At 38.0% G+C, this 13,011-nt stretch overlaps 1 protein-coding gene across 2 annotated transcripts in view; it reads left to right on the top strand.

Moving 5' to 3' along the window:
* Positions 1 to 544: 544 nt before the first annotated feature.
* The window catches only part of LOC122842546 (SH3 and PX domain-containing protein 2A-like), a 28,322-nt gene continuing 15,855 nt past the window's right edge, over positions 545 to 13,011 (top strand). Inside the window, exon 1 of one of the 2 annotated variants that reach the window (XM_044136526.1) lies at positions 545 to 1,143. In XM_044136526.1, the coding sequence (XP_043992461.1) occupies positions 930 to 1,143 (214 nt within the window). In that variant the 5' untranslated portion in view covers positions 545 to 929. The remainder of the gene's footprint in view (positions 1,144 to 13,011) is intronic. The other variant, XM_044136527.1, reaches the window with a different exon arrangement.

Below are 13,011 nucleotides of genomic sequence, written 5' to 3'. Positions count from 1 at the left end.
ACTCAAGTTGCTATTTTCAAACAGTTTGAACTAAGCGTCAGCAAGTCTGCATTTCAAAATTCCTGTAAAATTCATTCAGTGATTGTTGTTTTAAAATATTCTTTATTAGTAAGTCTACAGTGGAGCCCAGTTAATGGAGCTTGTCACTTGCAAATAGAAATAAATTACTGTATTAAACATGTTGTATGCTCTTTAAATGGCTCCACAAATCAAGAGGTCACTTATCTTATTTGCTTATGAACCAGAAATCTGGTGCAAGGATTGGTGGTAAGTCTGTCAGGAACACAGCAACAAAGCGGATGAAAAACGGAGTCACTGCCAGCGTTTATATGGTTAACTTAGCGATGTGGAGAGAAGAAAAGTTCTATTGGCTGGGCTGCATGCTGGAATCAGAGCTCTAGTGTTTCACAGTGCCACAGGTCCACCCCTCTGTGCAAAACTCCAGCCCCTTCATCTGGTTCCATTTAAGGACCCTAGTGTCGACTCTTATGATTGGCTTACACCCCCCGCTGCCCCCCCCACTCTTCCTCCAGCTCCAACCCCACTGAGGAGAAGGAGGCTTTTTAGCAGATGGTTTATTTTCCAAGGGAAACTATTTCTTTCTCAGAAATTTCTGTCCTGTCTTCAGTTGGCTTCAGCTCTCTGTTCTCCATCTGCACTGCTGTTGCAATTCTTTCAAAATATTGTGCTTGCATGCCCAGCTGCATCTGATGACCTGGGGAAGGACACGTTCACTTCAGCAAAAACAGAATGGATTTTCGCCTGTAATGGCCTGATCATTTTCATTTTGAAGTTCTTTTCATAGAGCTTCGACTGCTCTGTTGCCCTTGATGTTCAGCTAGATGGGGATGCAGCTCTATGGCTAGGCTGTGGGGAAAATGCACTGAACCCTGTGAATACTGCAATTGGCTACACAGACAGAGGGGTCTATGGCACAACGGGTGTCCAGCAGCCGTTCTCGTGGACCTATGGCTGGCAGCTGGCTGACAGCATGTTTTTTCCCGTCAACACCAGGTCTGGACGCTTCGGACCCCATGCTCCTGGACCAATACGTGGTGGTGGCCAATTACGAGAAACAGGAGCCTGCAGAAATCAGTCTCCAAGCGGGTGAACTGGTCGACGTCATTGAGAAGAGCGAGAGCGGTGAGTAATCAAAACAAAAGTCGCCATGTGTTGCTATGTGTATGTCAGGCTCTGACTGACAGTTCATCAAATATTATGTGCGCCTCCCAAACCAGCCCTTCACCCCTTTTCTAGAAACTTTGATTATTGTTACTTATCTCCATCTGGAGGTTTTATTTGGCTCGAAGTTAGCCCTGTTTTTTTTTTTTTTGTTTGTTTTTAACCACTGTTGGTTTTGGCTGGGAGCCAAAATATTGCATCTAGCAAGAGGAATGTCTTCCAGACTCATATTAATTATTCTTCCCCACTTTAATGGGAAGCCAGAAGGACATGCCGGGTTTACAAATGCCAGCTGCAGAGAGCCCTTAGTCAGCTGTTTAACCTCTGGAAAGAGCCCAAAGACAGAGTGAAGATGCTGTTTTAAGGTGCACATAATTCAGTGGGACAGTTGTAAATGTTTAATGAGTTGCTTGTATGCTCGTATGACACAAATCATTTAAATCGACAAATTTACTGTGACGTGTTTAGATACTGTTTTCAATCACAATAGACACCAGTAGTTTCTTCTAATCCCTTTAAAAAACAAAAAACAACAACAAGAGATGTATTAATCAGAATTTTGTGGCTGAACTTTGTCAGAATTTTGGAGTTCACATTTTTAACCTGTCTTTAGCATTAGTGATTAAAAAAAGCACTAATTACTAGAGGCACTGTGTATTTACCAGAATAGCGGGCACCCAGTCTGTTTTGCTCCACCAACTGGCCTGGTGGTTCACAGACTGGCTGGATGAGTGGCATCTGCTCTGTGTAAAGAAAAAAAAAACTATGACAGAGAGAACTTCCTTATACTTATCCTGCGAGGATAAGTTGTCCTTTCTTCCTCCAGTTTAGCAATAATACAGAATACAATAAAACCTTTTTGCAATGCCACATGCTGTTGTGTTCCTTCATACGGATCAAGTTTACCAAGAGGAACACACGGATGTTACAAAGAAATGTGCAGTTTTTTTCCCCCCAAATACAACATTTCCCATTGTGATTGTAAAGGAAATGGAAATTATATTTATACTTTTCCTGGGGTCTAGCACTACAAGACTGAAGACGGAATTCTTACCTTAACTAACCTTACCTTAAGTATCCTCCATGGCAGACAGGGGTTGAAAGCTGAAAAGGAACAAACAGACCAATTATCTACTATAAGCCTTGCTCTCTCTCATTCTCTCACAGCCTGCTGACTGCTGACATGTTTCAATAGGTAAAAAATAAAGTTTTTTGTAAATAACTTCTTAAATCTCTCTGCTTTCTTCTGAGTCACCTGAGTCTTCTTCACCCAGTAACAATATCCACACCAAAGACCCTTGATATTAGTGTGACCTGTTTGTTGTTCTGAGAAAACAACAAAAAATTTTTTTGTTTTTGACCAGGCCCGTCGCCAGTTATAGCCGATCAGATTGCAAATAATCTGATTCTGGTCAACAGCTGAGTATTTTGTGCTTCTTCACGAAAATGAAGAAAAACAAAAGAAACATACAAAGGTGAAATTGTATTATGTCTACACATATCAACAAATAAATGCTCCAAACCTGTCCGACTCACTTTCTTAAATGTAATTTCTTATACAAAGCAAAAGAGCGACTGCAGAGTCAGATGCCTGGTAACAAGAACTGATGTTCAGCCTTAATGCTCTGCTGAGACAGTAAAACAGTAATGGGAATCATGTGTTCCTTCGAGCCAGAAAGGAGAAACAGAGATGCAGCAGGAAACTGTGACGAAGAAGGCATGTTGACCTGCCTCTTCATGGTGTGTGTGAGTGGCACACTGGTCCTTATGGAAGAAGGTCCACAGAGGTGCGTTACTTTGAAGTGTCACATGTCCCGCCTTCGGGTTTGTGGATTTGTTTTTCCTCTTTGCTCCAGTTGTGTTTCAGCCCAATGGGGAGCCACAGTCGGGCGGATATTCCTGTACCTTAAAGTGCTTTTGTCAGCAGCCTTATATGAGTTATTTCCAACATGAATTTAACCTGTATGGTTCTGTGCTTTTAAGAAGAGGCCCTTTAGTGTTTCCAGTTTGTGCTCACCACTTTGTAACCTCCTAGGAGATGATCTGCCAATATGTCAGGCATTGTAGAAGTTCTGGAGAATTAAGACTTCCACTTTGGTTACAAGATCTCTTAGCATGAGATCTCGTGAAATTAAAAAAACACACAACAGTCACCTCTATTTTTATGTTCTTCAGACTCTATGACTTTTAGATTTTTATTTTGAAGTTTTATTAAAGGAAGTTGACTCAGGTTGGTTGACAATATTTGTTTGCAAAAGCAGTGAAGAAACTGCCACGTTTAATTTTCCCTTTACATTTTTATCAGGCAACATTTTTGGAAACTGGTGGGAAAAAAAGAAATGATGAAATAGTGATAAACATGATATATTTCACAAAAGCAGCAAAATCGCTAACAAAATAGTTTGGGATTTTTCTCAATTTCCAGCTACATGTGGCATAGAAAGGAAAATATTAGAAGACAGGGTTTTAAATATATATTAACAGTCTCTTTGACAGTTTTATTGTATAATAATCCTTTTGCACGAATAAACACAACCCTTTTCTGCACTTATTCTTCTCTAAAATCTGCACACCTCCTGCAGTGTTGGTCAGCTGAAACCGCTTCATTTGGCTGGGTGATATTACGCCATATCCCTCTGCCAACACTAACAAGACCAAGTGTGTCCTGAGAAGATTTGAGGGCTCACTTGATTTAGGATCCACTTCCTCGCAGGATAAGTACAAACCCTTTAATGGTGTCTGACAGATTGTTCTGTGTAATATGCAGCTACATGGCGAATGTGCTGAATTAGAGCCACTAAAAGTGTCTGCTTCATTTGATAAAATGGGTTGCGTAGATTTTCAAGTTCTGCAGATTTAAACCAGTACGACTTTGTGTGCTCAGTGTTTTTGGAATGGAAAAGAACTTCAATAACTAGTCATGTACCCTAATTTTGCTGTTTACACTTTGTTGCAACCACGAGGTTCAAAGTATTTCATTGGAATTGTATGTTGGATCAAAAAAAACGACATTTTATTTTGAAGTGAAATAATGAATAATTTTTAAACTTATACAAATAAAAATATGAGAAGAGCATTTTTTTCTAAAACAATTTTTGTTGTAGTCTCTGTCAGATTTTCACATCTAAAGACTGAAAAATCTGTAAAACCTTGCAAAAAACTAAGTCTGTAGATTTTTAATTTTTTACCAGAGATTTGAATTGCATTTAAACCTGGAGTTTTTTTGTTACTATGCTATTCTAGTATATCACTATGCTTAGATTTAAACTACTTCTAGCTTTGGGTGCATGCTGATGTTATCCTGCTGGAAGGTGAATGTCTCAAAGCTCTCAGCTTGATTTTTTTTTTCAGGATTCCTCTTTATTTATTCCCATCTCCTTCATCTCCCTATCATCTGATATGCTATGCTGTTCATGTTGAAGAACAGCATCCCCACAGCCTCATACTGCATGCACTGTGAGGATGTTGTGGTAAACTTTAAGCATTCCTTCTGCCTCTCTTTGAAACAGGCCAGATTTGTGAAGTGGATAACTTATATTTGTCATGTCGCCTGTTTTTCCCTCCTGAGCTGTGGATCTATGTAGCGTTATCTTGGCCTTCTTCGCTGTCTTGCATTGCTTCTTGGTTTAGATGGACAGCCATGCTGGCTAGGCTTGCAGTTGTGCTGCGTACTTTCCATTTATGCATAAAGGACTGAACAGTGGTGTGTCATATGCTTGAAACGTGGGTTATTGTTTTATGACCTAACTGGTTAAGACTTCTTCACTGTGTTACATCTGACCTGTCTCATGTTGCTCTTGGTCTTCATGATCAGGTTTGTGCACTAATATTCTCTAATAATCATTTGAGGCCATCACTCAACAGATGAATTGCTACACAGATTATTCGACACAAAAGGTTAACTAAAATTTGCTTATTAGCAGACCTGTAAAGCCAACTGACTGCACTGGATTCAATTTATGTATACGGTACATAAAAAATGAAATAAAAAAAAACATCGGTAGTTTTCCTTTACAAGCACTTTGTATTATTTCATCACATACAATTCCATCAAAATACATTAAAGCTTGTGGTTGTAATGAAGAAACTTTGAATAATCCTGGGGTATAAATAAGTTTGCATACCTTTGTCAATGGGAAGCGAAGCTTTTTTAAATTATTTCACCAACATTGAAGACCTTAACAGACATCCTGCAGTAAAGTTACTGTACTCTAAATATTGACTGCAAATTCAGTCTCCTGCAGCTATCAGCCTTTTCTTACTTTGGTTAGATAACATATGGCTGTTACAGGACAGGAAATCTAGGTCAGACTTATAGGCGAGCTCAGCCTTCTCTACTTTTCCAGCCTGCTGTCCCAAGCCAAGCGAGTATTTTCCATTGCGCCTTGACGATACAGTTCGTGTTGTGCTCTTTGTTTCAGTTGGAGCAGTAGCTTTTGCAACTCAGTAGGTTGTTGGGATTAAAGCAGACTGAGTTGTTTCAAATTAGATCGGTGCGTGCATGATGGCATCACCGGTTGTAACAACCAGCAGAAAGATGGCTGTCAAAACAATATGTCACAAACATTTGTGGAGATAGGAAGTAAGCTGTAAATTGAGCCGTTTGCCGAAGAACGTGTTGAATCAACATTTTCGTCTTTTAATCATAAACTGTGTCCTTCCTCCTTCTGCTGTCCCTATTATCTGCCTACTTTATGAGTGGGGAGATGTTGGCTCAGGATTAGCTTTCTGTAAGAAACTTGGACAGAAAATGGAAAAAGCAATTTGCTGCCAAAGTTAGCGGTTCAGAGAGGTTGGTTCATTATAATGGCTTAATGGATCCTCCAGGACGCCTCCTACATTTACACTCTCTGGAAAGGATGCTATCCAAATGCAGTCTAGCAGCTTTGCAGGTCAGTTCACGTGCTTTAAACTCATCAGTTTTAAACTTTGCACCCTAATTAAAGCTGTCAGAAATGATAAAAGAAAAAAATAATAATTTGCACTAAACTGTCATTGTTGCAGACATTTTCAATGCACCTCAAGAGCAACACAAGGGATTTTGCTCCCAGTGGTCTGATAATGTTTTCTTTATATGACATGGGGTATTGTGGAATATTACACATTTTCCTGAAGTCCGCCACAGTCTTTTATCTTTTTAATAAATTAACTGTGCTACGTAATTGAAAAATTACATCTGTCAGTGAAACTATCTGATTCTGAGCTGCAGTGATGTTTCCTCATTGTAAAAGTTAAACTCTTGGTTCAATCTGGTTACGTTTTATTTACAAAGAAGAGAAAGAAGAAATCTATCATTTTTCAACAGTGTGGTTACAGATTTGTAATGTGGATCAAACAGTGACAGGGTATCAAGATTAAAAACAAATAACTTTCTGCCATGCCATTTCTATGGTAAAAAATATTTTCAATAAAATTGTTTGAAAATGTTTTTAGTTGCAAAAAAATATGGAAAGTGATGGTGTGCCTTGTGTCTTAGTGATGCAAGAGGATCCAAAGCCTACAGCCTACTGGAAAAATGTTTCTAAAACCATTGGGCCAGTTTGGCTTGGTTTGCTTTTCTTCCTAATAAATAAAATCATTGATTGAAAACTACTTTTATATTTTCTGAAGTTATTTTTGTCTGGTTTGGAATGGTTCTTATTGTTTTATAACATTATTTGTGACAAAAAATCATAAAGACAGCAATTCTGTAAGTGGACAAACAATTTCTTTGAGCCCTTTAAAACCAACAATTAAAGTTGCAGCTCTGGCACATTAGTTTGATTTTGCAATAATAGATGAGGGCTAAAAGGTGGCAAAGTAGTTAATAATGTTTCCTTGTAGTTTTGTATTTTAGTGTTAACCAGTCTAGCCTTACACTCCTTGAGTTTGTATATTCAGTGCTAGTGCTAGTGCTTCTTTCCTATGTTCAAAAACATGCATTTTTGGTTAATTGGTCTCTATCAATAATATGGGACGCAACAAACAGTCCAAACCTTATGTGGCATACCCAATACTCTAATACTCTGGCATAAGCAATTAAACAGTAAACAGGAGGTATAGGACTGTAGTTAAGGTTATAAACAGTGTTTTTAGTTTGGGAACTAACAATCTGTAGTATTTATTGGGTGTGCTGACACCTTCCCTTCAGCTCTTCAGAACTTAATAGAATGACAGAAGTTTTGTAGTGGCAAACAGTTTGTTGTCAAGGAATGTAGAAATTGTGAAATGCTGCCACTTTGCAGATTCTCGTTTCGGGGAAACTTCAAAGCTTAAATATAACGATGTTTACTCCACTTCTGTGCCGGATGTGGAGGAACAGCTAAGAGGCAACGTCTTTGCTGTTTTTCATCGAAACTTCAGTTTACCAGCTTGGTATTTGCAGTTTCAGCAGGAACATGTTTCCTTGTATAACAGAGGAAAAAACCTATAATTCTTGTCAACGATGCTTGCCAAGTGTTAAATGTCAGATTTTTTCTTGTGCAGAGGTTGCCGCAGCAGATGGAAGACACATTATCCAGTCAGAGCAATCCCCATCCTTCACATTCCTTCAGGCTAACGCAGGAAAGACTAACAACCATCCAAAGAAATTAACCTTAAACTGTATTTTTAGATATGGAAAGTCAAGTGGGTGGCCTAAACCAGGCATTACAGCCTAGACAGCAGCTTCTATATGTTGCATCTTTTAGAGGCACAACAAATATAGAAGTTTTAAAAGTAGTCACAGTAGTGGTCAGAGTCCTTCAGAAGAGACAAAAACAACTTCTTTGAATCAAAGGTTGACTGGCTGGACTTTTTTTAAAGTCAGTCCTTATGCTGAAGGACTGCTGTGTGTCAACCAGTGGAGCCAGGAAAGCAGATGAGACATAGACCAAGGCTTCGTTCAGAACATGAGGGGATCCTTTCAGAAGCTGGTAGAAGTGAAGGTTGTTCTTTTCGTCCACATAGGTCTTAAATGTCGTTTTGTGCCGTTTTTGGCTCCCACCCTTTCTCGCCCCTATGCCTCAGATAACTGCTAGTGGGGTGTGTTAGATTGCACGTTATACCTTTTCGTGCTTGGATCTGCTGCTAATAAATTCAAACAATTGGAAATAAATTGACTTTTCATCTCTCCTTAACAGTGGGGTCATATATCCGTAGTTCTGCTGAGCCCAGGCTTTGCTCATCATTTCAAGTCATAAAACAGAGTTACTTCATGTTCTTCTCTCATTCATACTATATGGAAGAGTAATCAAAATTTTGCATGGGCAGGGATAAATTTACAAGGGTGCATTGGCATATTGTTTTCAGTATGCCATTGCAAAAGGTGCTATATGTCATATTTGCACACCTCAGTTTTGTTTTGGACCTCTGGTATCTCCTGCCACACTAAATATTGCATTAATCTAATTACTTTGTTGTGGTCAGGGACCTGGTTGCAACAGACAAACATGCATTAAGACTACTCTTACCTCACAATATATATTTGTCATTTGCATATACACTTGCATGAGTGGAATATACTAGAAATAAATTACACTTTGAGTCTAGGATGTATTTGCTTACTTGTATGATCCAGAAATGTAATTCTCAAGTAATTTTTCACATTAGCTCGCCTAACTGCACCATCAATTGAACTTGATCTATATTTTAATTGAGCAATCAGTCTTTCACTGCTGTGCAATTTAAATATTGTTTGAAGTTGGAGTGATGTGCTGCTCTTATTGAGTGTGGCATTGTATTTGGGCAAAATTCCTTGCATGCTGACTGTTATGTTTGAAACTTTTGTAAGGACTGGTTATGTTTTTGTACCACACTCTCGAGCAAAAAAACCCCAAAAAGTATATTTCAGCTGTCAAAACCTATTATACTCCCATCATGCTCTGTCTGCCTTGTGTCTTAGTGATGCAAGAGGATACAAAGCTTTAGGTAGACCAGAAATGCCTTTTTTACAATCTGATACTCTAACTTTAACAATTTTATACACAGCCAAACCAGCCTGTCGCTATTTTTGGGGAGCATGTTAAAATATTCTTCAGCATAAGAAGCTAAACATACTACACAGATGCTCTACTGCTTCATAATTTACACAGGTGCTATTCAAAGGTTGCAGAATTGCTTAATCTCTAGCCTGAAGTGGCTCCAACTGTAGGTACTCCTACATACTTTCAGAGTATTTCAACTAATAATCATTTGATCAGTTGGAGCCTCACCCAGAATGAATGTACAGCATTAATCTGTCATCCCCAGGTAGCCAGGTGATAAATAAAGTAAAATAAGATGGTGATATAATGGGTAAACTAAATGCCCCTGATAGAGTAGAAATTCTTCATCTTACGTCTCCTTGTTCAGATCTTAACGTTAGATCCCTGTAATATTTTTCTAAGTGAAACACGCAGCGAAAAGTAACATTTCTTACGTTGATGCCATAAGTATTTTTTTTATAGATGCATTTTAGGGTCTTAAAGGGACTTCTGAAAGCATCGCGTAAGCTTTTGTATTTTTTGTATATTTCATATTTCTGAATGGATACTTTAATATTAAGTTGTCATACATAGATCTCTGTAGGGGAAAGACAAACACATATGTTTTGGATTTTAACAAGTCCCGCCTTGTACTGTTCTTATCTTGGCTGTGTTGTTCAATCTCAGATTCTTTTTCAGGTACCAGCATGCAGTATGACTTGATTTAAATTGAATTGGTGATCAGCTGTGCTAAAATAAGTCCACTGGTGCCTGTTTAAAGCCCTTAGTTCAGAAACAGCACACCGTAGTTATTTGCAGAAAATTTGTTTTGTTCCACAGTATGACTCCATGTGGGTTTCAAAAGTGCTGTATAACACTGGACACACACCTGAGCTCCAGATACACAAACTGCACGTTCTATTCATCAGGGGTTCACTGTCAACTCTATAAATGTCAAACTTTAACCCCTTAACTGGCGGTATCCCATCCATGGGACAAATCTAGTTTGTTTGAGTACTCTGCCTTTTTTGCCGCCAGTTAAGGGGTTAAAAGCTGAGTTTGCTTAATTTGGTTCCAGTATGTAAAACTTGCACAGGCAAGTTTAAGTTCTTCACAGCAACCATTAATTATAAGTGAAAGCACAACTGGCCTAAAACAATCTTTTTTTTAAAATTCATATCCATGTTATGCATAACCCTGTTAAGGCAGGCCATTGAGTTTCCTACTATTATGATTTTTGGAATTTGATCTTTGATTATGGTTGTGATAGTATTCATTGTGCTATTCAAAGTGTGAAACCTAAATTAGCAGAGGGTACGAATGCAAACTGTGTTTAAATGTTGAGAAGTTCTTATGATTTATAAATATAGTTAGAGTAGGATGGACCTGTAAGAGATTATCACAACATACTCAGTTTTTGTCATTGTGCTTATTTTAGACCAAAAGAATCATAACAAGCTAATCATACCAGTTAATTATTCAGGCTATGGTTTTGGGCAGCTAGATGGCTGTAACAGACTTGTGCTTCTAGCTTGTGCTTCTAGCTTCTGAGACCCCCCTCTAAAAATGCTTATAATTGCCTATTTTATTAGCTCACGCCAAATATAAAAACCATCTTAGCAGTACCACGGAAGCTAAAATCCATGTCTTTGTTATTTCTGGAAACAACTAGCACTCCCGGATTGGCTGCTTTGTAAGGACCAACCAAGAATGTCTCAAGTGCTAGTCATGTCAGCTTCCCAATTTTTACTATCTTTCAAATACTTTTATTAAAAATAGGCAATATTTCCATGGATCATTTGAAACTCTGTTCTACAGAAAAATTTGCAAATACACAAATCTGTATGCACAGAATCACAAAAGTTGCTTTCCACACTGATTCAGTAACTAAGGAGTAATGCGCCGTTCACACCATCACTTTCCATGTTTTTTTGCAACTAAAAACATTTTCAAGCAATTTTATTGAAAATATTTTTTACCATAGAAGTGGCATGGCAGAAAGTTATTTTTTTAAAATCTTGATACCCTGTCACTGTTTGATCCACACGACAAATCTGTAACCACACTGTTGAAAAATGATAGATTTCTTCTTTCTCTTCTTTGTAAATAAAACGTAACCAGATTGAACCAAGAGTTTAACTTTTACAATGAGGAAACATCACTGCAGCTCAGAATCAGATAGTTTCACTGACAGATGTAATTGTGCAAACACGCACACTCCTTTTTATTATCTATGCTTTTGTTTTCACCCTAATCTGTTCAGTTTATCAGAAGCAGGGAGGAGACAGTTCGTAATTTACTTAATCTAATTATCATTTATCTTCTGTTTCACCTTTGGGTACTCAAATGTAGAACTTCACTCCCTCAACTCCTATGATTTGCATCATTGGTCTTTCCTTTCTTGGCTTCCATTAAGGAGATCCTTTGACATAACTGTGACACTGCATACTGTTAATTTTTTTTATTTTTTATATTTGAAATCTGTCGGCTATTAAATAGTTTATTATCTGAAACATTTATACCAAGGCCCTGTGGATCATATAAGCACATTAACATGAAGGTTAACAAGTTCCAGAGATCCATGCAGACTTGAGAGCGTGATTTCATCTGAAAGTTAGGATTGTGTAATTCTGCAAAATTGCTGTCTTGGCAGCAGGAGACCCACACACAAAACAGCTGTTTCTATTGCAATGACCTCATTTGAGGAGTTGTATTGCTATAAAGAACACGAAATGTTAACCCTATCAGGTCTGAAATTGGCGTCCAAAAAGTAAGGATCGTAACCTCCATTTCGGCCAAACCTTGTTGGAATATGATGCAATTTCAAGGTGTGTTTTGCTGGAAACATACAGCTCACACCACATGGCTTCCTAAAGCTGTATCTCTACCAATTCATGCTGCCTGTAAACAACAGTAGTGGAGCAGACCTTTTGTGAATTAATACATGAGGACAAAGATGTAAAGAATTTTCTTATTCCCTCTCTTAGTACTCTATAATTGCAACCTGTCTGATATAAAACTACAAAGTTGCGTAATGTGCATTCGTGTTTTGGTGTATTTATTGCTTCTTTTGAGGTTCAGTGAAGTCAGTCTAAGCAGTTGCCATATGGAGGGATGGTAAAATATTATAAGCCTCTTGAATCAGTAATCTTAGATTGGCAGCATATGTTTTATGTCTATATACGCTTTCAACTGGGTGTTTCAAATAAAGCATATTCAATCTCTTATACAGCTTACACTTTTAAGCGGGCAAAAAGGACACTTTGCAGGTGAGCATTGCTTTGGTCCTACCCCCTGCTGAGTCATTCTTATTGTGGTTGATTTCATTTGGTGTACCATAAACAGAGTTGAGTTTATGAGCTGTTAAACACTTGAGAGTTAATTAAATGCTTGCCCTGACCTAATGAGCTATTGCAACATTTCAAAACTGCAAAGTTTGAAGTGATTTAAAGCGATGATGTCACTGCAATTAAAAGCTAATTAATTATGTTGGTCATAATTTTAAAGGCTTTGATTCGCACTGTGGGGAAAGGGAATCAGTCATTCATTTCTTTTGATTTGAATTCTTCGGGCAGTGTGATGTGTTTTGTGTGGTTTTTAGCTTCAGTTTGATTTATAGGCGTGGCATTTTGAATCAAATCAAAGCTTTGGTTCAAAGACTGAGAATATTACATGGCTCGTTATGTTTCCGACTGCTAATAAGCAAATCTTAGAGCCAGACAAGGTTTCTTATCTCAACCCTCCAAAGTGAGTAGTTTACTACTGCTAAAAAATCTCAATGTGCAGCATTTTATGTGTTTTACTGTTGCTTAGCCAATAAGTCATATACATCTGCAAGTTGTAGAAATATGTGGAATTTGATGTTGTCTGGATAGGTATGGGAAGAAAATGTCAGAGAATTAAAATA

The sequence above is a fragment of the Gambusia affinis genome, linkage group LG13 (genome assembly GCF_019740435.1).
Source record: "Gambusia affinis linkage group LG13, SWU_Gaff_1.0, whole genome shotgun sequence".
NCBI classification, from domain to species: Eukaryota; Metazoa; Chordata; class Actinopteri; order Cyprinodontiformes; family Poeciliidae; genus Gambusia; species Gambusia affinis.
The sequence above is the reverse complement of the archived record's forward strand: the minus strand, read 5'-3'. Positions and strand labels throughout refer to the sequence as shown.